The sequence below is a fragment of the Myotis lucifugus genome, unplaced genomic scaffold (genome assembly GCF_000147115.1).
Source record: "Myotis lucifugus unplaced genomic scaffold, Myoluc2.0 scaffold_54, whole genome shotgun sequence".
NCBI classification, from domain to species: domain Eukaryota; kingdom Metazoa; phylum Chordata; class Mammalia; order Chiroptera; family Vespertilionidae; genus Myotis; species Myotis lucifugus.
This window is the reverse complement of record NW_005871102.1, coordinates 193,866-216,333: the sequence shown is the minus strand read 5'-3', so window position 1 is coordinate 216,333 and position 22,468 is coordinate 193,866. Positions and strand designations below refer to the sequence as shown.

The window sequence follows — 22,468 nt, the reverse complement described above, 5'->3', positions numbered from 1 at the left end:
TTTAAAATTACTGAATTATTGAATGACTGTGTCAGTTCCTAAAGAAAGATTAAAATACCTTTATAATCAGAGTTTATATTTATATTGCTATTAAATTTTCTAACTGAAAAAGCAAAGTCAATCCTAAGGAAAATTATGAAATGAATCAATGTTATCATTACTGATCCTTCAAGCCTTTGTCCATACACTAGTCCTCGCCACCCTTGATTCCCTGTTTCTGCATCTCCCAGGAGCCCATTGTCCTTTTTAATGCTCTATTTAAGTTTTCCAGACCCCTATACAGAACCCCATTAAGGCCCAGACTATGACAATTCTCTCCACTGTTCAAAATTACTCCTTCTTCTTATCCTCTACTTGGGAAAGAAGAAACCAATATTTCTCAAAGTATGGTTTCTATCAGTTATAACCATTGGGATGCTTTCTAGAAATACAGATTCTTGGGTCACTAACAAGTCCAAATGAACCAGAATACGTACACTGAATCTACATTTTAACATGTTCCCAAGGTAATTCTGATTCATACTGAAGTTTGAAAAACACTGCCTGCATATATACAATCAAAACTTCACTGTCCTTAGAGCAAATGATCTTATCTAACTTTTAATGATTATATATTCAATCTAGGCAGGAGGGAGCTGATAGAGAGGCAGAATATAAAAAGACAAAAGGACACAGAGAAGCCAATCAGGTGAAAAAGACAGATGCTATGTAAGTAAGAATGGGGTTCGGAGAACTTTAAATGACCTGGTTTTACTGGTACCACTGAATTCATCTCTCAAAGATGTACCTCTAGAAAAATGGAATGTTATAATCAAAACATGATATTTATTCAATATCATTTCGCCCAGTGGATATATTCAGTTGAGCTATATGGAAATTATGAGTTACAAATAACAGTTAAAATAAAATTTGTAAAGAATCGACATTAAAATTAATGAGAATATTCTGATTAGTACATTCTATGACGTTACCGTCATTTGCATTGCAACAGGCTTTCTCACATGGAGAGAAAATAAATAAAAGAGGATTACAGCTATGCACATTGTGAGTGCATGTGGCCAGCATCCTTCAGCGACACCCATGGAAGAGTGTTCAGTATTGAACACTGTCAGCAAGTAAGCTGCTGTCATAGAAAGTTTAAGATGCTCTGGTCCAATCCCAGCCCTTTGTTTTCCAACAGAGAAGCATATTTGCCACAAATGAACTTGCTTTTTCTCTGATGACGATCGCCTCAACATAAGAATTAAGAAAAAACAATTCCTAATGTACCTTGTCAGATAAAAATTGAAGGAGAGAGAAATCAAGTTAAACAGTGGGATGAGCCAGGAGAAGGCAAGCATTCGGGAAAAAAATGGTCAGGACACAAGAGGTAAGAATGTGAAGGGGAAATTAATAGAATAAAACAAAGGAAAAGTTAAGTGAGAAAAGAAGACAAAGATGAATAAAATTTCCAAAGAATGTCAAAGACAAATGGGATGGATTGTAGAATCTCTTCACAGAGAAAGACGGGAAATGCCATGCCGATTTCACCTTCAAATGTAAAATCACCACAATAAATCCATCACCATTCAGTACAATAACCACTTACAACCTCTTAGTATTTGAATATCAAATTCTGTTTTGAATGCCCAAGTAAACAAGAGCAAGCAGTCCCATAATTACATGACTAGAGGGGACCTGGAGAGCTGAAGGGGCATGTTCTTTTGTAAGCCTTGAAACAAACCAATTTTTAAAATTTACTACCATGAATAACGTCCAAGCTTCTTATGCCAAATACAGAAATGTCGAAAGTGAGACCAGCAAGTGGAATAGCCCAGCCCCTTCCTTTAGTGACGAGCCTACCCTAGAGAGCGTGTCCTTGGTAGTTCCGTAAGAGGCCAGGCCTTTCGGGGTTGGCGAAATCTGTATGTTGGGGTAAGTTTGGACCTCAACATCTGGCCAGCACACTGGGTCATAAAATTAATACACAGACAAGAAATGACATTACGAGGAGGGGAAAAAAGGGCATGTGGAAAAGTTCTAGTCCAGCCAAGGCTTTGGGTCTTGAACTTGATCTGTGAGCAGGGCGTTTTGACCTTGGCCTTGCTTATGGGAGACCAGGCAAGTTTTTCTCAGTTCTGAGCCAAATTTTAACTGTTGCCGCCTGGGGGGAGTTTGTAAACCACAGACCATGTGATATTTTTATCTTGGTAGATGACAAACGCTTATAGAAAGGCTGTGTCCATGAATGAGTAGCTGCTTCTCTGAAGGTAGTTCACATGACACAGGGCTACGTGGGAAAATGCTCAGAGCTGCATGGGCCCAGCTGGTCATCACCTTGGTGAGCACAAGCACTCAGGATAGAGGCTTGTCCTTGAACTGGCTGGCAGAGATCTTTCTAAGCAAGAGTTCAACTGTAGGGGAGACCTCAGGAGGGGGAACTAAATGTACTACTTTTAAAAAAAAAATAGTTTCAATTTATTGCATACTCTGTGCCAGGAACTTTACAGAAGTCAAAGTAAGGCAGCGAAGGTCTGTATCACAGAGCACTCTTGAGGGTCCAGCTGTAATTTATTAGGTCCAGGCCAGGACCCAGGCCCAGGTAGGGGATAGCAAGGGTGGGATTAGGGGCACTCAGCGCCATTCTGCACCCGGGCCTAGGGCAAGAAGGGAACTCCGGAGACCTAACCTTAATGCATGTGACTTACTTACAACTCAAGGGTCACCATCCTCTCTGGCTCATGTTTTCAAACTGGCTCTGGCTTATATAGGAGGGAGAAAACTTCCTTAGGAGGCCTAGGCTTCTAAGATCAAGAAGTTATATAACAAGGGGCAGGAAGGGAACACACAGAGGCAAAGGAAAATAAAATAATGAGGGTTTGAATATGCTACATAGGAGAGAAAGGTAACATAAATAAGACCTATTGACCGGGGCTGCCCAGTGCAACGTCCTGAACTTGGAAACAGACAGTGGTGTTTCAAGCATTCTCTAAGATTATCTAGATGAATTCCCCCTTAATGGTCAGTGGCAAAATTCTCCTAAGAAAATATTTTCCCCCAAAAATGTAGACGTTCACAGAACAACTAAAAAAAATGACAGCCTGGGAGGGCTAAACCCAGGATGGTTTTCTCTGTCTACACCCTCTCCTTCAGATCCCCTGAGTGTTGGCAACAATCAGTGATGGCAGCAGGGAAAGAGGTCCAGGAACATAAATGTTGCCTGGGATAATTGCTGTAAAGACTAGAATGTCCATTTGTCTTATTAAATTCGTTGGTATGGAGCTGGTTCTGGGATTATCTTTTTGTGGCCCCCTCTTTGCTTTATTTATAAATTAAAGGAAGGAAAACAAGAGAGTATTCGACTCCAGAAACCCAGAAGAAACAACCCATTCTATGAGGGTACGGCTGCTGAAGGAACCCCAAGTCCACCTGGGCCACAGACCCTCTTTGATGTTCCAGAAGTATCTTAGACTTTGCCAACTCCTTTGGGAATGTCATCTTTGGACTTTAACTTCTGAGAACTTCATAGACATTGAGGACATGTCTATTTCATTGACATTTTATTACTGAATGCAAATTAGAATGGATTAATGATATGCTCTGATAGCTGCAGAATCTTTGATAGGCTACGGGAACAATATGACTGGACATTATTTGAAACAAGAAGTAAAATAAGAAGCCAACAATTAACCTTGGGTATAGACTGGCCTTACTGGTACAGTGAATTTTACTGGTGTGCTGTTTTGACCCATTTCAGAGTCTTCTCTCCACTGGTGGTTCTAGGAAGATGCTCAAAGGAGCCACGACTAGCTTTGGAGGAGCGGCTTCAAGAAGGAAGTACCAGGACCCAGAGACTATTGATCTCTTCCTCCACAAGGGGCTGGCCACACCCCTGGTGAACCACTGGCTTAACCATTAAACCCAATGGAATAAAAGATGGAGGAAAGTACGGAATATTGCCAAGGGGTGGGGACAGAGGGGCACTCCTATTGTTTCCTCATTCATTCCCCCCCCCCCCCCCGGGAGGAGTAAAGTAACTTCTCAGATTGGTAAATCTCAGAGGTTAAGGAAGTGTAGTCCAGGTCCTTTCTCTCCCTGATTCTCTCCCCTCTTCATCTTGGGAGCCAGCCTGCCTATGAGCACGTGCTTAACACAGGAAGGAAGGGCTTCATACCTACAGTTTTGAGGGATACATTTAATTCAGGAAAGTGTTCAAAGGTGTTTATCACCTAAAACACTTGATAAGCCGTCAACCAGTATCTACCAATGTCTGTGGGGGACCAGGAAACGTGCCAGGTACCCTATCCCCATGATAACAGTGAGGGCCACCGTAAGTATGCCCTGGCGTGTCTCATCAGTGGGCTGACATGCATAAAAACCGGATACTCGATCTGATGAACTGACTTTCTGACTGGGGTAAAGAAGCTGTGAAAACAAGCAAGTAAGAGCTAACGGGATTTAAATGATAATCAAATTAAGACACAAAATAATCAAATATTTGATGAAATAGTCTTTCGTTTTTAAGACTCTTCAAAATACTACTGTGAGTGAGTTGGCTACGTGACATTTGTACGTCTGGATGTTCTTTTCATGGTTTTAACTTTCTAGGAAGTCAGAGCAGTTTCGTAAGTAAAATAGGCAAAGTTAACGACACAATTTGACTCCATTTCTAGGAATTCAAGGATGAAAACAATAGCTCATATTTACTCAACACTACTCTGAGCCAGGCATTGTGCTAAGATCTCGGCGTGTGTTATTTATTTTAATCCACAAAATAATCCTTTGAGAAAGACAGCATTTTCCTTATGTGACAGATGAGGAAACTGCCATCGGGCTCCTGTTTCACGGCCAAGTCCACCCGTGTAACCCACAGGCCTCCCTCATAGGAGCTGACGCACGTCGACCATTTTGCTCCACTTTGCAGAGGATTCAGCCTCTCAGCACCTGAATGAAATAAAATCTCTCTGATGGTCTGACCTCCTCAATCCACAATGCACACAAGGATGCTGGCGACAGTACTGTTTCTAGTAGCTACAGGAAACAACCTAGTTGCCTAACTGAAAAATGGTTAACATGTTATGATAGAATCCTCTCATCTGTTCAATTAAGCTGAGCAAAAGCACCTAACCCATGACATGGGAGCGCTAACACTGGGTAGGAGCTGACTGCCTCCTAGTTGGGTTGCTAGCTGGGTGACACTGGGTAAGTCTCTTGGCCTCAATTTCCTCATATGTCACATGGAATAATAACATAGAACTACTGTATGGATCGTGAGTGGACTTAGATCAGTACCCATTAGTGCATAGGGTATTATTTCAGTTATATTTGTTAATGTAAGGATAGAAAAAGACTGTCATATACACCAAAATGTTAACTATGATTAAAAATTAGTGATAAGATATGGAGTTATATTTATTTCCTCCTTCAATTTTCCTGTATTTCTCTTATTTCCCCATAGTATTCATGCTATTAAAATTATAGGTTGCCATCACATTATTGGCTGCTTAAAACAGCAATTTCTTTCTTTTTTCCTCCCTCCCTCCCTTCCTTGGCAATTTCTTGAGATTCTCTTTACTGTGTAATGAACACAGCATGTCAGAAGACTGAGGAAGATTACAAATAACCCAGTAGTGAAATAAATCTATAGCGCAACATAAAGAGAAATAATTCTGGATTATTACTTAAGAAATCGCCATGATGAAAGAGGACTACTTTAAATAAGGAACTGCTCTGATTGACTGAAAACATATTCACAGTGTGCAAGAAAAGTGGATTGAAAATAAGGAACCTACATTTAGTATTCATATCAAATCCCCTTTTTATTTGAAGATATGGCTGCCAAAAAGATAACTTCCTGTTTTCTCTGTAAAACCCAGCCTTTACCTTAAAACACCAGCATAAGTTTAAATCCTAACCACGTGAATAAAATGTAAGTTAAGCAGAACTCCAAGTTACTGTTTCACAAGAAAACCTCACTTAGGGATGGCCCCCCCACTCACTTTTCTGGGGACTGCTCCAATCTGCAAAAACTACACGTATGGTGTCTCCACCGTCTTCCATTCATTCTGCCCTATCAAAGCGGCTTCCCAAAACATCAGCCTGTGCTCACACAATGAGTGCGTTTGCCTGGCCTCTGTGGTGCACTAGGCTATTATATTATCTTGATTCTCAAAACGACTCTTAAGGAATTCCTTCCCTTTTCATTGTTCCCCAGGATTTTCCTGACCGCCTGTTTACACATTCCTTCTTCCACATGCTCAGCTATTTCTGAAGAGCTCACTAAGAGTGGGCTGTTTATTCTCAGCGTTTACTCACCTAACCCTCTCCAGGGTCCAGGCCATTAACCATGATGAAAATCAGGACTCTACTTTTTCCACTTTTTTCCTGTGTATCTTTTCCATGTGCAGAGCTCCCTTTGAAGTTCATGGGAGCCCTCCATGTGGAAGAGATTCCCAATGATACAAAACAGAGTGAGAGCTAAGCCCATCATCCATTTCTCACGTCCAAGGGCAAAAATACACACACACAAGGGAAGAGATACCACATAATGATCAAGGCCTGAGTAGAATTTGTCTATTGTTCTAAAAATAATTCAGAGGGCTTTCTTTGAGAGAGAAAACAAGCACCTTCGTAAATATTTCTGAGTTCATTTAATAGAAGACTAGAGGCCTGGTGCACGACATATGTTCACTTGTGTGTGTGGGGGGGCGGGGGGGCGGCTCCCCTCAGCCCGGCCTGCACCCTCTCACAGTCCGGGGAGCCCTTGGGGGATGTCCACTGCACTTGCCAGCCATGAGCCCAGCTTCTGGCTGAGCAGCACTCCCCCTGTGGAAGCACACTGACCACCAGGGGGCAGCTCCCGCATTGAGCGTCTGCCCGCTGGTGGTCAGTGCGCATCATAGCGACCGGTCATTCCTCCGTTCGGTCAATTTTCATATTAGCCTTTTATTATATAGGATGGGTGCATCATTTATTGGGGTCAGGCAGCACATTGAAACTACAAGGATCAGTCAAAAATAAAAATATTAAAAAAAAAGGCACAGTTCCTGAACTTCATGGAGCTTATAGACAAATGGGGACGAGACACTAAACAAAGACTCACACAGACCAATGTAAAGTGACAGCTGGATTGCTGCCACCCAGGAGCAGTTCAGTACATTGAGACCTGCCCGGGTGGAAGAAGAGGTGCCGGCAGACGCTAACACTGCACTGAAATCGGAAGGGTGTGCAATGGGAGATGGAATGCACAGCACAGAAGGCAAGAGTGAGCCTCATGCAAGACAACCTGGGAGGGGAGGACAACCATGCTCGGCCGTGTAATTTATGTGGAGAAATTGGGTCTTTATCCTGAGAGGATGGAAAGCCTTTGAAGTGCTTAAAGTAGGGCAGTGACCTAAGATTGGCATCAGGACAAGTTCCTTCTTGCTCTGGTCTGGTGAAGAGATTACAGAGAAGGGAAAGGAGGCAGGAGAATAGACAGAATCCTAAGTCACAGACAACGGTAACTTTGACAGGAGTGGTGGAAATGGACGTATGGAGGAGTGGACATATTTGAGGAATATTTAGGAAGGAAACTATTATGACAATGATAAATTGGAAGATGGAAGATGAAGGGGAATGAGGTGTCCAGGATGACGCCCAAGGATTAATTTCTGAAGCTGGACAGGCTGTGGAGGCAAATTTTCTGAGAGAGAGTAGGAGGACGAAGGTGAGGGAGGGGATAAGTAATGAGTTCTGTCAGGACGTGAAAAGAGGTGAACATGTAAAATAAACCACCGTCTACAGAGAAGTCTCAATCAGATACACAGATTTTTGAATTGCTGACTACAGGAGTAACTGAAGCCCTAGGTATGAAAAAATAACAAAGTGAGAGTTTGAGTGGGAAGAGAGGAGGACCTAGGACTGCATCTTAAGGGAAACCAGCAGGTAATGGCTGGGTGGAGAGGGTGAACCTGCAAAGGAGAGAGAGGAGTAGCTAGAAGAGTGGGACAAAAACAGAATACAGCATCCACAGAAGTCAACAGAAGAGACTTTTCATGGGAGAGCTGAAAATGTCTAATGCCACTGTGAGGGAAAGGAGGACTCCAAGTCAAAATTATTCCCTGGTTTGGGTAACATGGAGGTTGTTGAAGAAATAATATTCAAAACATTTAACAACTAGTATGGCAGCAGCCTGACCAGTTGGAAGGGGTGTGGGACTCAGTGCTTGAGCAGGGAAAGGAGGCCCCCTTCTGGACCAAACCTTGCCTTTAACTTCTGGATAAAGGGGAGGTTTTTGTGGGGGAGAGAGTTCTGAGAGAGAAGCTCCAGCAACTGGGGGAGCAGCCAGTTGTAACTGGCATGAGAACATTCAATGTCTAAATGACCACTGTGGCTCTGCTAATATGTGCTGGCTGCACAACCTTGCCAGGCATCGTTTCTGTGGCTCAATGGAGAGGGGAAGCAGCCAGATTGGAATGGGTGGGTGACAGACTTGAAGGTCTCCCATGCAATTCTGATTTCAGATGATGACTCAGTACCTTCACAGCATCATCTTGATGCAAATACAAAACAAAACTAAGACTTGGCCAATGAAGAAAGCATATCTCAAACAGAACCCATTTTAAAGAAGTTCCTAGAGCCCAGCCAGTGTTGCTCAGTGGTTGAGTGTCAACCTATGAACCAGGAGGTCACAGTTTGATTCCTGGTTGGGGCACATGCCCCGGTTGTGGGCTCGATCCCTGGTGTGGGGTGTGCAGGAGGCAGCCGATTAATGATTCTCTCTTATTATTGATGTTTCTCTCTCTCCCTCTTCCTTCCTCTCTGAAATCAATACATATATATTTAATTTAATTTTTTTAAAGATGTTTCAGGCACGGGAAGAAGCACATTAAAAGTCCCAACAGGGAGAGACCATGGAGGCACTGCCTGAAGGTCACCATGGCTAGCCCACAGAATTCAGGAGTGTAAGCGCCAAGGAGCAGGAGACAGGCAGGGAATGGATAAAAGGTGGCGACATTTGGATTTTGACCTAAAGCCGTGGTTGGCAAACCGCGGCTCACGAGCCACATGCGGCTCTTTGGCCCCTTGAGTGTGGCTCTTCCACAAAATAGCACGTGCGGGCACACACGTACAGTGCAATTGAAACTTCGTGGCCCATGCGCAGAAGTCAGTATTTTGTGGAAGAGCCGGTATTTTGTGGAAGAGACACACTCAAGGGGCCAAAGAGCCGCATGTGGCTAGCGAGCCGTGGTTTGCCGAGCCGCAGTTTGCCGACCACTGTCCTAAAGGGAAAGAAGTACTTTTGAGGGTTGTCAGTAAGCAAGGGAGTGATGTGTCCAGATTTTTATTTTGTCTGCACCAAAACAAAACAAAAGGAAATCCTATGAGATTTTACTGGTTTGGAATTTCAGTATAAGGTTTTAGGAGAGAGTGTTGGGCTCTGGTTAAGGTAAGTATTTTAATTACTGGTGGACATTAATTACCCATGTTCTCACCGGCCTCCTTAATCATGGCTAATTGTAACTCAGGATGCTCTGTGAGGTAACTTAATGAAGTGAGGTATGTAATGGATGAAACCCCGATTCCCATTGAAAACTGAAGAATGTAGAAGTCACAGGCATTCCTATTTCTGATGGGAAACGGAGAGGCCCTGGTAAATATCAGTCATCCAGAGCAGCTATTTTGCTTAACCTCGTAAACTAGCTGCAGATGTTGGCTCACGCAGCGAGGCCTTGCATCTGTAATTTTAAAATTGTCTCATATTTCTAAAACCTGACTCCGTATGCACCGGAAAACGGTGACATGAATTATGTAGCTCGGGAAGAGAAGCACGAGAAATGTCAGGAGTGATAGGAGATAATATTCACAGCCGTGGTCAAGCTCTGAGCACAGGATGAGTGAAGGATGACATGGTTCCTTCCTTCAGGACATGGGTCCTGCCACCAGGCATCAGAATGTACCAGACGAGAGGAAATCATTTATAGATAGTTGAGTTCTCAAAAACAAGTCCCCCTTGTCCTTTCCCCCTCCTCCACTTCGCAGCAGGTCAACAGGAAGACCAGAGTTGCTGGGGAAGGAAAAGACTTTTGAAGAGACAAAAAAACACTGAAAACACAAACCGACGCTAAAAATGTCTTACCTTAATTAAGAAGATCATGTTTAGTAGACTGGGGCAGGAAACAATAAAATGACTTGCATTTCAACTAATGTTTTAGTTATGATAGTGCTTTCTCATAAAAAACGCTTATAAACAGTCAATAGAAACTCAACTTGAAACTTAGAAAAGGGGCAGAGGTCATAGGACCCCATAGATAAAGAATTCATAGGATACTGCAAACAAAGAATAAATCAAAGGCACTGGAAATGAAATGATGATGATGACTGAGTTTCATGCGCATATTTGTCAGGCTCATTTGTATTTATGTGCACCGTTTCCAAGTAATGCTCCATCCAGACAATATAAATGGCAGCACATAGAATAATCCACCCAAGGGGGCCATCTGTCACAGGCTCAGAGTGTAAATAACCTCACCAGGAGTCAGGACGAACACTCCAGCCAACTGTTTGGTGAGGCAAGAGCACAGTGCAAAGCTTCAAGGAATGCAGGCTCAATTAGGAAACCAGGACACTCATTTCCTGGAGAGGGAACATTCATCCCGGTGAATTCAGCCCAAGAGAATTCCCTGAGGTGGGGAATGGATTAGTTGCTGAGTCAAAGAGATTTCATAGTCACTTTGGGGGTAAGACATTTTAGTCCTTCCTTTACCTAAAGCTCTACATGTTTACACTTTGTTCAAGAGATCACCTCTGATAAGTTTTACTTATTTTCTGCACCAAGATAATTAGCAAATATATACTTCTAGGCAAATAAACCATAAACCACACTGGTCTTTCCACATTGATCTTTCTAAATAAACCACATTGGTCTTTTCATATAAATCTGAAACTAGCATTAACTCTTTCAAGCTACTAGAATTGCTGCAATTGAATCACAAGAACAATAGATAGTATTAAAAATCATTGTTAATCTTCGTGGGTGAGAAAATGTTGGTGTGGACATAAAAGCAAAATGACCTTTTGCTTAGGAAATGAAACTGAAGTATTTAGAGATGAGCGGTCATGATGCCTGCAACTTACTTTCAAATAGTATATGTACACACAAACAAACTAGGGGGTGCATACATGGCCTTTCACAGAACTAGGCTTCCAGCTCTTTGCTATATTTGACAATCCTATATAATAAAAGGCTAATATGTAAATTGTCCCCACAGGCGGGAGCTCGACCGACCAGGAGTTAGACGTGTGCTGACCACCAGAGGGCAGCACGGCACATAGCTGCAGTAGGCAGCTGGGGGAAGGGAGGCCCTGGTAGGCAGCCAGCAGCTGCTAGGGATCCTACCCATGCATGAATTTCACTGGGCTTCTAGTTTTTATAATAAAAAGTTGAAGTAAAACCCCAACCCCATCACTTACTATGGAACAACTTTGAGAAAGTCACGTTAAGACTTTGACTCTCCATTCCTCATCCATCAAATTGGGGATAACTTCATAAAGCTCTTGGAAATATTCAATGAGACAATCCACGTACAAATCTCGGTTTTAATATGAGCCCCCCCCACACACACACACAGAGCACTTAATAAATGCTAACTATTAATATCGTTAGAAAACAGGAAACTGGAATACCCCTTACTCTAAAAAATAAAGAGAAAAAAAGACGTATGCCATGTTGGTGCTCAAAATTGGTCTGGCCTTTGAATAATACAAGCTACAGATGAGAAACCAACATGTGCTATTAAGCCTACATTCGCTTACTTCATGTAAAGATGAAATTTCAATATTTAAAAAATTACAATCTTCTTGTGCCACACAAACCACAGAAGCTATGAGTGACCTGCTCATATTGAAGTGTCTGGAACGAGAAGAAAAGGGGTGGCTACATGAAATGGTGACAGACTTATGAAAAATAGAATTTTGCATGGACATGTAAGGCTCCTATCTGGAAAATCTGTGACCTACGATTAGAAGATAAATACATTTTTCAGGGGGGGAAAAGATTGTTCTCAAATGGGAGTATCTTATTACAAAACATCATTTTTAAAAATTATAATAAAATGGCCCAGCAATTTACACTAATGCCAGGATTAATGTTCTGACATTTAGGTCCCCTGACAATGAGACTCAAGATAAACCAAAGAGTCTGGTGTAATATCGAGAATGGAGCACACAAGGCTGATCACCAGATTCCTGCCCCCCACCCCACCCCTGGTTTCTCCCCTAACTGACACGATCAACATGAGCTCTCTTGTCTATAAATATACTAGAGGCCCGGTGCACAAAAATTTGTGCACTCGGGGGGAGAGGGGGGTCCCTCAGCCCAGCCTGTGCCCTCTCGCAGTCTGGGACCCCTCAGGGGATGACCACCTGCTGGCTTAGGCCCGCTCCCCGGGGGATTGGGCCTAAGATGGCAATCAGACATCCCTCTGGCAGCCCGGCAGACCTCGGGGGATGTCAACTTGCCAGCGGGGAGCAGGCCTAAACTGCAGGCGGACATCCTTAGTGCTGCTGAGGAGGCGGGAGAGGCTCCCATCACCACCGCTGTACTGGCAGCCATCAGCCTGGCTTGTGGCTGAGCAGAGCTCCTTGCTGTGAGAGCACCCTGACCACCAGAGGGCAGCTCCTGCATTGAGCATCTGCCTCCTGGTGATCAGTGTGTGTCATAGTGACCAGTCATTCCCAGTCCTTCTGCTGTTAGGGTCAGTTTGCACATTACCCTTTTACTATATAGGATAGAGGCCTGGTGCACGGGTGGGGGCCAGCTGGTTTGCCCTGAAGGGTGTCCCGGATCAGGGTGGGGGTCCCTCTTGGGTGCCCGGCCAGCCTGGATGAGGGGATGATGGCTGTTTGCAGCTGGTCACACCCCCTTCAGGGTGGGGGTCCCCACTGGGGTGCCTGGCCAGTCTGGGTGAGGGGCTGAGGGCCGTTTTCAGGCTGGCGGGCGACTGAAGCTCCCAACCTCTCCTTTTTTTCTTTTTATTCTGGGATTTATTTACCTTCTATGGCTGTCACTGGAACTGAGAGCCGGCTTTAGCTCTGAGGCTCGGCTCCAGCTCTGAGACCTCGGCTGCTGAAAGCAGGTATCTGGGTTTGTTTGGCTTCTATAATTGAAACACTGTTGCAACTCCAGCTCTGAGGCCCGGCTGGCTGAAAGCAGGTTTCTGGGGTTTGTTTAGCTTCTATAATTGCAACATTGTTTCTTAGAGTGCAGCTCAGAGGCCAGCAGCGGCAGGCGGGGAACTTTGGCTTCCTGCATCACTGGAGCAAGCAAGCCTCCTGTTTGCTTCAGCTGCCTGGCTGTCGGCCGCCATCTTGGTTGGCAGTTAATTTGCATATCGCCCTGATCAGCCAAAGGGAAGCATGTCGGAGGTACGGTTAATTACCATGTTTGTCTATTATTAGATAGGATATCTCAGAACACTTTCGATGAAATAACTTAAAAATGTCAAGATGTCTCCATATTTTGAGGATCGTGGGCTAACCACTCTGACTCACTCAGGAAAAGTTCTTTAATGTTACTGCACTGAATGTGAAGAGATTCATGCTTTAGGGACAGAAACTATAATTTGCCTTGGTCACGGTGAATTGGGGACATACTTATGTGTTGGGTGGATTTGGTTTCAATATGGAAAGCAATGGGCAAAAACAACAAAAGAGCTCTATTGGAAATACCTACAAGAATTTATTGGCTCCTGTTTACTTTTGTTTTCACTGTGATAGTGAACCAGGGACATCCTTTCAAAAGGACCTTCTGGTATAGGACAGGGACAGCATCACTAACAAGAGATTCTAGGGCACCGTTGTAGGCAATGAGGTTTTACTATTTGTCCTTTGCTAAACCCTTAATTTGATGAATTGAAAGGACTGGGGTCTCTCAGTATTAACAAATAAATTAGCTTCTCTACACTGGAGTCTCAGCATATGAACTGGTAAGGAGACCTAGGCCAATAGCCGAAAGCCATTTGGCTCGTCTTTACATTCCACATGGTAACTACACTGAGTTCCACCATCTTCTTAAGGTTTCCCTGTAACTCTCACTCCCCTGGCTCTCAACAAACAGCCCAGCCTCCTGCTTTCTCAAGCAAATTGAGATCATCAGGAATGAGGCATACAATAGTCTTTTTTCCTCGCTGTCTGTGACATTTCTCTGTCAGTGGAAATTTTAATAGTATTGCATAGTCAGTCATTTTCTTTTTCATTTATTCATTTATAAATATATTTATGTATTTTTATGAAGAATGACTTTACTTCATAAGCAAAATATACTAATTAATATACTAATAAGAGGAAAACTTATTCAATGGCAAAAGAATCAACCCCCTAATGGCCAAATATGGCTTATACTAGAGAACCAAGGATGGTTAGTACATCTGTCAATATATATATAATATATTACATAATTTGTTCATAATGTAAGAATGACCATCTCAATAAAATTCACTACTGTGGATTCATATACTTGCATATATCATTGGGTCTATAACTGGTTCAGCTGTTTTGGAAAAACTAGAGCACAAATTCCTTAGGGAGATCATTAAATAACTATGGAATGTACAATACCATGCACCAGTAAAAGAAGTTTTGTCATCTTTGGTCTGTGTACTTACATGGAACGATCTCCAAGACACATCATTAAATGGATTAAATAAGTTCAACTTTCAATATATTTACTGAGCATCTACTATTCACCAGGTTCTAGATGTTACAGATACATCAGTGAATAAGAGAGACAAAATTCTTTGCCTTTGTAGAGCTTATAACTATTGTGTAAAATGTGTACAATATATGACCACTTATATTTTTAAAAATCTCAAACCATGTGTCTGTCTGTGTGTGCATATGTGTACCTATGTTTGGGTGTGCATGTATACATATTCTGAAATGATAACAGCAGTTACACCTATAGAGGTGAGTCGAATATGGTAGGAAAATTTTAGGATGTTGTGGTGTGTTGATGATTTCTGAAACTTGTAGGTAGTTCTAAGAAAAAGGGACTAGCGACTATTAACACGAGTTTACAGAAAGTAGGGAGGAAAGAAACCCTGTTTTGAATTTTTTTTAAAATAAAGATCTTTTCTGCTTGCAGACTATAATTCAAGAAGGCTGTCTGGAGATTATAGGTTTTGGAAATCTCACACTCCAATCTACAGTAAACGCAATAGAAGACACATTGTTGGGAAACAAAACAGACAATAAGGCTGGGCCAAGGAATAAGTCATCTGTGCCTCTCTCTCTTGATTCTTATAGCTAAGGAAGTAAATTATCAGTCAATATATCCTGGCCCTAAACATATTCACATCAAGGAAATTTTATCCCCACTTATCTTTAGCTACCCACACCTTCTAAAGACTAACAATGTTCCACAAAAGTCTATAGCTCTCACTTGTTTGCCCTCCTCCAGCATCTGTTTCTGCTTGTTCCAATAACATCTCTGATGCTTGGGTGTCATCCCCTGGCCTCTTAAACCTTGGGATTCAACATCTCATTCACTGACTTCAACCTCCAACCCTACCACCTCTTTGCCTTAATCCTGGTACATATTTCTCTAATTTCAGTAAAACTCCCAGCACCCTGACTTTCCCACTTCCTTCCCATTTTCAGTCAACATTATCTTTTGTATTTCCTTGTTCCTGGGCACAAGCTCAGATTATATTCCTGTTTCCCTTCAGTTAGGTGGGGCCAAATGACTAAGTGAAGATCAATGGAATGGAAATGAAAATGTCATTGCTAGGCTTGTTCTTGAAAATCTCCCTCACTCATGCTTCTTTCTCTTTCTTATCTGCTAGAAAAATGAAGAGAATTCCAAAGACCATGTATGACTGACCGTGTGAAGCAGGGCTGTTCCCATTTCAATGACCTTCATGGGATTGTTACTGCAGGTTGAATTAAACTGATGTTATAGTAAGCTACTGAAATTCTTGGGTTGTTTGTTACTTGCTTGGCCTGTCCTGACAAATACATCAATCAAAACCATTCATATTAGATGACATAATCTTTTATTTCAACCTATCTCTTTAAAACTTTAACTCATCTGCTCTCCTGACCGTACATGCTGCCTCCTTAAAAAGACCCCAGCTCAGGACATCAATTTCTTGGTCTGCTTTCTCTGCTTCTTGCTACCTTCTAGCTGTAGAGTAGAAGAGCAATTCACAAGACCAAGAGGACTGATACTACTTTAGTCCCCAATACTGCACAGAACCTTCTACCAGCCCAACTATTAAACAACTTCCCCAAAGTTTCTGGACTCTTTGGAAACATTTAATACTATTGTACCTTTCCCTTGAAATAACCTTCAAGACCTTGAAATGTTCTCTTCCCTTGGCTTTCATTCTACTACTCCCCAAGTTTTCCTACTTATCTCATCAGTTCCTAGACTAATTTTAAGTTCCTCATTCTTCTGGACTCTTCTTTCTACATCATTCCTTCTATTTGCTCATCCTCTGTAGGTAATTTCATGGCTTCAGCTACCAAGTATATATTGAAAACTGTAAAACTTCTATAGTGTAGACAAGTGTAGACAAGTCTTGAACCTCAAACTCTACTGATGTCACTAACAGGCACAAAAAATATATCCCAGACTGCAATCACCACCTTCTTCTCCCTTTGCCCCTGAACTCTGCTCCTCCTACTTCTGCACTCCCAACAGTGGATCCCTTAGCCATAGCTTGGGAGGATGATTTAATATCCCCAAAATGATTTCTAACTCTTTCTACCTGCTAACCGTTCCTAAATGTTCCTTCTCCTACATACCTCCCACTATTAACATTTGTATTTTCTTAACGAAATTACCTCAAAAACCTCTTCAAAAGTTTCCATCTCTCTAGTTTTATTTCTCCAAACCATTCCTTATGGCTGACACACAGACCTTTCTAACATACAAATCAGATGGTAACCCTTCTTTATTGGAAATCCTTCAGTGGCTTCCTACTACCTTTGGAATAGGTTCTGTGTCTTCTAAACTCTATACATTTGTACACAACTTCCCAGTGGACTTTTATTCCAATCTCCCACAGTGATTCATACTCAACAAATACCCTTCTGATTCCAAAACTGGATTTTTCACTATGTTCCTTTCTCCATTAAGAGCACCACCATCTCACCTGTGCTTAAATCATATATCTGAACAGCATTGCTAATGATCCCCAGATGTCTCCCCAACACTCATCTCATCACACCTCCTTTGGACTCTTCCTATTTAATTCTCCCAAACTCATGAGCTTGTCCTTGAATCCAGTATAGATAGCCTGGCCCAGATCACCATAATCTCTTGTCAGCAACAGCCTCCTGACTAGTCTTCTTTTTCTAACCTTGTTCTGCCTTCAGAACTTTCTCCACACTATAAGCAGGAGTTTTCTAAAACGTTAATATGATCATGCCTAAAACCTTACAATGATATTCCACTGCTTTAAGCATCATAAAAAAATATTAATGGAGCTTCGGTCCTAGTGAAGAAAGATAAAAAATCCTATATAATAAAAGCCTAGTAGGCTAAGTGTCCAGTCATGCATTCAACCAATCAAAGCATAATATGCTAATGATATGCTAAGGCCGCTCAACCACTCGCTATGACATGCACTGACCACCAGGAGGCAGATGTTCCAACCGGTAGATTAGCTTGCTGCTGGGGTCCAGCCGATCAGGACTGAGCAAGTCGGGCAAGACACACCCTGGAGCCCTCCCATGGTCCCTCCACAGCTGGCCAACCTCCCTCCCCAGCCCCAATCGTGCACCAGTGGGGTCCCTCGGCCTAGCTGTGCCCTCTCGCAACCTGGGACCCCTTGGGGAATGTCGGAGAACTGATTTTGGCCAAACAGTGGAACGACCAGGCGCTATGACGTGCACTGAACACCAGGGGGCAGATGCTCAATGCAGGAGCTGCCCCCTGGTGGTCAGTATGCTCCCACAGGAAGAGCACCACTTAGCCAGAAGCTGGGCTCACGGCTGGCAAGTGCAGTGGCCATGGCAGGAGCTGCTCCCGCCTCCAAGGTAGCACTAAGGATGTCCAACTGATGGTTCCCAAACTGTGAGAGGGCGCAGGCCAGGCTGAGGGACCCTCCCCGCCTGAGTGCACAAATTTTGTGCATAAGATGATAGTAAGACACTGGGGAGGGGTGTGTGATTTTAGATCCAATGGTCAGGGCCAACCTCTCGCAGAAATGATGTTTCAGTGAGACCTGGAGGATCAGAAAGAACTAGCCTTGAAGAAGGAAGCACTCTTCAGTTTTCTTACTTACCATCATCCTCACTGGGCTGTGAGCTCCCTGAGGACAGGGCTGTGACTTAGTCATCACTGGCTTAAACACCTACCACAGTTTTTATCACTCAGAGTGTTTCGAATACATGTTTGATGAATGAAGGGATGAATGAAATTAAGTTTAAATTTACATTTTTGATCGGTCCAACCTGAAGCTAATTGTGTACTCATAAATTTCTGTACATTTGCCGAAATCAACTTATAAAAGTTCTAAGCAAATTCCTAGGTAGAGAAAAGCTATTGGAATGTAGACGTTAAAGAGGAGTTTTGCTTTCCTTAAACCCCTCTAACATATTTCAGTATAGATCCTGCATAGAAATTCTTCCAACCCAGAGCCTTAAATGCATATTGGAATGGATGAACCACTTGCTAGGATCCTGCAGAATTTTTAGCCCACCAACCACAAAAGTCGGCATCAGTCAGCAGGCTGGGCTCCATGGCTCCCTGGCTTTGAGCCTTTTGACTGATAAATTGTATTAATACAAACCCAAATCAGCATCAGATATTCAGATTCAAAAGGAAAATGTTTTCAAGTCATTATGATTCATTTCTGCTAAGAAGCAAAAAAATAAAGGATTCCTAAACTATATTGTATTGCTTTTAATTACTAGATTTTACTCTGAAAAATAAGACATTCAGGTTCATAATCCATTACATGCAAAAAAAAAGTTTTTTTAAACAAATTTAGCAGCAAAACCAGATAACATGAAAGTATTTCTATGTCTCATTTAATCTATCTGGTGTGACTATTCATTTGTCTCACTACAGAAAAATAATGTGTTTAATTACAGGGTGCTATCTCTGACCCCACAGAAATATGGATTGCTTTTCTAACATAAAATTAAAAATTTTGACTTTCAAGGCACAACTAGACCCAAGAGGTTGGGATAAAGTACCTGTATCCTATGATAACAGTCCCCCCAATTCTATTATCTTTGGATTTATAAAACTTTCAAAATGTATGGGCTTGGAAATACTCAGCAAAAGTAAAGTCATAAAAACACATTAGCATGATTTGAGCATTTGGAAGTAATATAATTGGTAACTGGGTCAGAGTTTCCTTTCAGATCTGATTTAGAGTATGCATTTATGCCACTGTATCATTGCTTTTCCAATAAGTATGTACTTCCATGAGGAAAGTTTTATAGGCAAATCCTTTTTCTGCACATTGCAATCTTTGGAATAATGTGTCATGGCTTCTAATTTTCCAGTGTTTCATTGTTCTCATCTTATAACTTTTATTATTTTCTTTTACTTTATATGTTTTCTCCCAAAAGTTTGAAGAAGTAGCACCTACCTGCTGGGAGCAAGGTATCTGCTCTTTACAGGTCACAAACCCAGGACCCAGCTGCAAACCTCATTGTGTATATTACATCAGATCCTCCCGTTCACCCTGCAGAAATCTTTTCTATTCTTCCCATCACGTAACTGAGCAAACTCAGGCTCACTTTGTCCAAGCTACTAAGTGACGGGTCATAATTTGAAGCAAGGGATGTCTAGCTCCAAAGTCCGTTTCTTCCAAAGCAACATGGAGCAAATAACTGGCCCATGCTCCTATCTCATCTTCCACTGTGCGTAGATGGAAGGAAGGAAGACTTTAGGGCTGCTTCATCCATGGTAGAAATGAGAGTAGAATCATTCCCCAAAAAATGATTGTTAGAATTTGACAGAATCTTTACACTTTCATAAAATGAAGATAGAGTATCTAGTTTTAAAAGATTCAACTGTAAAGCAATATAAAATTGCAATCAATGTAAATTTGGTTTTGTTTTATTATTTTAAAAAAATAACTACAAATAATTGGAATTTGGGGAGGTTTATCAGCGAATATAACAAATCAGATGTTCAATATTCACCCACCTTGTAGGAGCGTCATCGACATTTATTGGAAATAGTATTATACAAAGGCTTACACCATATAACAACATAGCATAAAAGGACAGAGATGGAGATCATTAATGATTTTAATTATTTTAAGGCCCATTAAAATTAGAGAAATACCAAAGCACCCACAATGTTAAGGGTTTATTATTACAGCATTTTAGAGTTTACTAGTTCATACCTTTCAATCACAGCAAGTTATTAGCAGTGAAGGGATGAACGCTCTTAAGAGGATTTTTATTTCAATGATAGGGTGTTATGGACAAGACAACCTAAGTTTAAAAAAAAATTAGTAGCAAGCGCTAGTTGAGTTAATCAGTTAAAGACAAAACTGTGCCCATGGGAAGCTAAATGAAAAAGCAACAGTAAAGCTTACAGAACTTAGCTCGTACAATTTGCCTTGAAGGCGGAAGATTGGTTCCCTGAAATAGCAAAGAATTATATGCTTTAGTTCAGGAAAAAAGTTTTTAAAATAAAGTCTGTTATTACCTCTTCTCCTTTCAAAACAATGGGAAAAAATCTAGAGCAGAGGTTTCAATTTGTTCAATAATTGTACCTCTGCATTAAAAAAAAAAACCAAACACTTTAAAGTCATCATTGTTTTGACTTGAAAAGAAATAACAATGCAAATATTCATTATCACATAAAACATAAAAGCAGCAGCAAACTATTGGAGTTAATGCAATCTCTGTAGAGCGCTATTAGAAACAGCGGGTCAGCCCAAAACGCAAAACTCAAAAGATCAGATCTTCTGAGGAATTAACATCTTTATTAACCAACAGGAATTGGGTGTGGCAGCAGTGAAATGCAACAACTGCCTTCTCTATGAGCTGTCCCTTCACTGTTATCAAGCTGTGCAAACGTGTGAACTAGTCAGCAGCATCAGAAAGCTCATGCAACTATTCACCGTATTTTAACCTTAAGCTGACTCACAGATTTGATGTTAAATCAAGCCTACTGGTAATGTAAGCAAGCAAAGTAGGATATAAGGAGTCAAATTTGAAAAACAGAGCAAATAGCAAAGAAGTTATTTAAAATAAATCAATAGGGTTAACTGCATAGTGTAGCAAAATAATGAGAAGAAAGGAAAAACAAACAATTCGCTCTAAAAACTTTAAAAGCCAAAACAAAACCAAACTGAAAGCTGCATTTCCAACAAAATTGGCGCAGGATTAATTTGCATTTTTTTAATAGTCAATCAAGCAATTTAGTTCAAACTCACTGGGGTATGCATGCACTAATTCTTTTAAGCAATTCCTACCTGATTTCCAATTGTGTTTTTCTTGTGAACCTGACTGCTCCTCTGCTGAGCACTGAGAAAAGCAAAGGAGAGCAGCACTGAAGAAACGTGTAAGATTTTTTTTGTTCTGAACAAGTAACAGATACTAAAATATATACAGGCTTTTAAAAAATGTATCAACAACTGAGGCAGAGCTAATATATCAAAAATTCAGGACACTATTCTGAAGCAAAACCAACTCAGTGGAACTCTTAGTCCCAATTAACAGTCACAAACCAAAAACATAGTAACACCACAGGAAGCATAGCTGCACTGCTGCATCAATAACAACAGGAGTTAAGGCAAGTATTCGGGACGTCCCGCAGGTGTGCAGAGTAGATGTACTGAAAATGAACAGCTAGTAGTTATTAAGTATATGCCATGTTCCAAGCGCTTTACAGATATTAGTGATTTTAACTAATTTTACCCTGTGAAGTAGTTACTATTATTATTTTCGTTTTACAGATGGGGAAACTGAGTCACAGAGTAGCTAAATGGATTTCCCAAAGTTACTCAGCTAATAAGTAGTTGGCCTCCAGATCCCAAACTCTGTGACATTTTACAATCTCATTGCTTTGAATTCCACTATATTCTGACAATTCCCATAGAACAAAGCCAGCTTGACCCATCTCCCCAAATCTAGACTCATATACGTTTTTGATAACTCAACATCGCCACTTGGATGTCCACAAGGCCCTACTCAGCTACCCCCACCCTCCGCTCTTTGAGTCATCTCCTCCTACTCTCCAGCTCCCTCATTGGAGAAGTTCAGCCACACTGATCACTATTTTTTTAAACCCACCCAGCATATTCCCATCTCAAAGCCTTTATGCTAGTTGCTCCTTCTGCCTAGATAAGCTTCCACCAGATATAAGCATATTTCCTGACATCACCTCCTTCAAGTCTTTGTTCAAGTTTATCTTTTCAGTGAGGCATACCATGACTACTCTGTTCAAAACTGCATCCCCTTTACATTATTCTATTTTTCTCTATGGAATTTTTCGCCTTCAAGCGTACTATATAATTAATTAAATTTT

At 41.6% G+C, this 22,468-nt stretch overlaps 1 protein-coding gene across 1 annotated transcript in view; it reads right to left on the bottom strand.

Moving 5' to 3' along the window:
- Positions 1-22,468, bottom strand: part of DNM3 (dynamin 3) — a 300,862-nt gene that overhangs the window by 181,586 nt on the left and 96,808 nt on the right. The window contains exons 13-14 of the mRNA XM_023753926.1: positions 21,414-21,465; positions 20,545-20,574 (exon numbers count right to left, since the gene is read on the bottom strand). Coding sequence (XP_023609694.1) covers positions 20,545-20,574; positions 21,414-21,465 — 82 coding nt within the window. The remainder of the gene's footprint in view (positions 1-20,544; positions 20,575-21,413; positions 21,466-22,468) is intronic.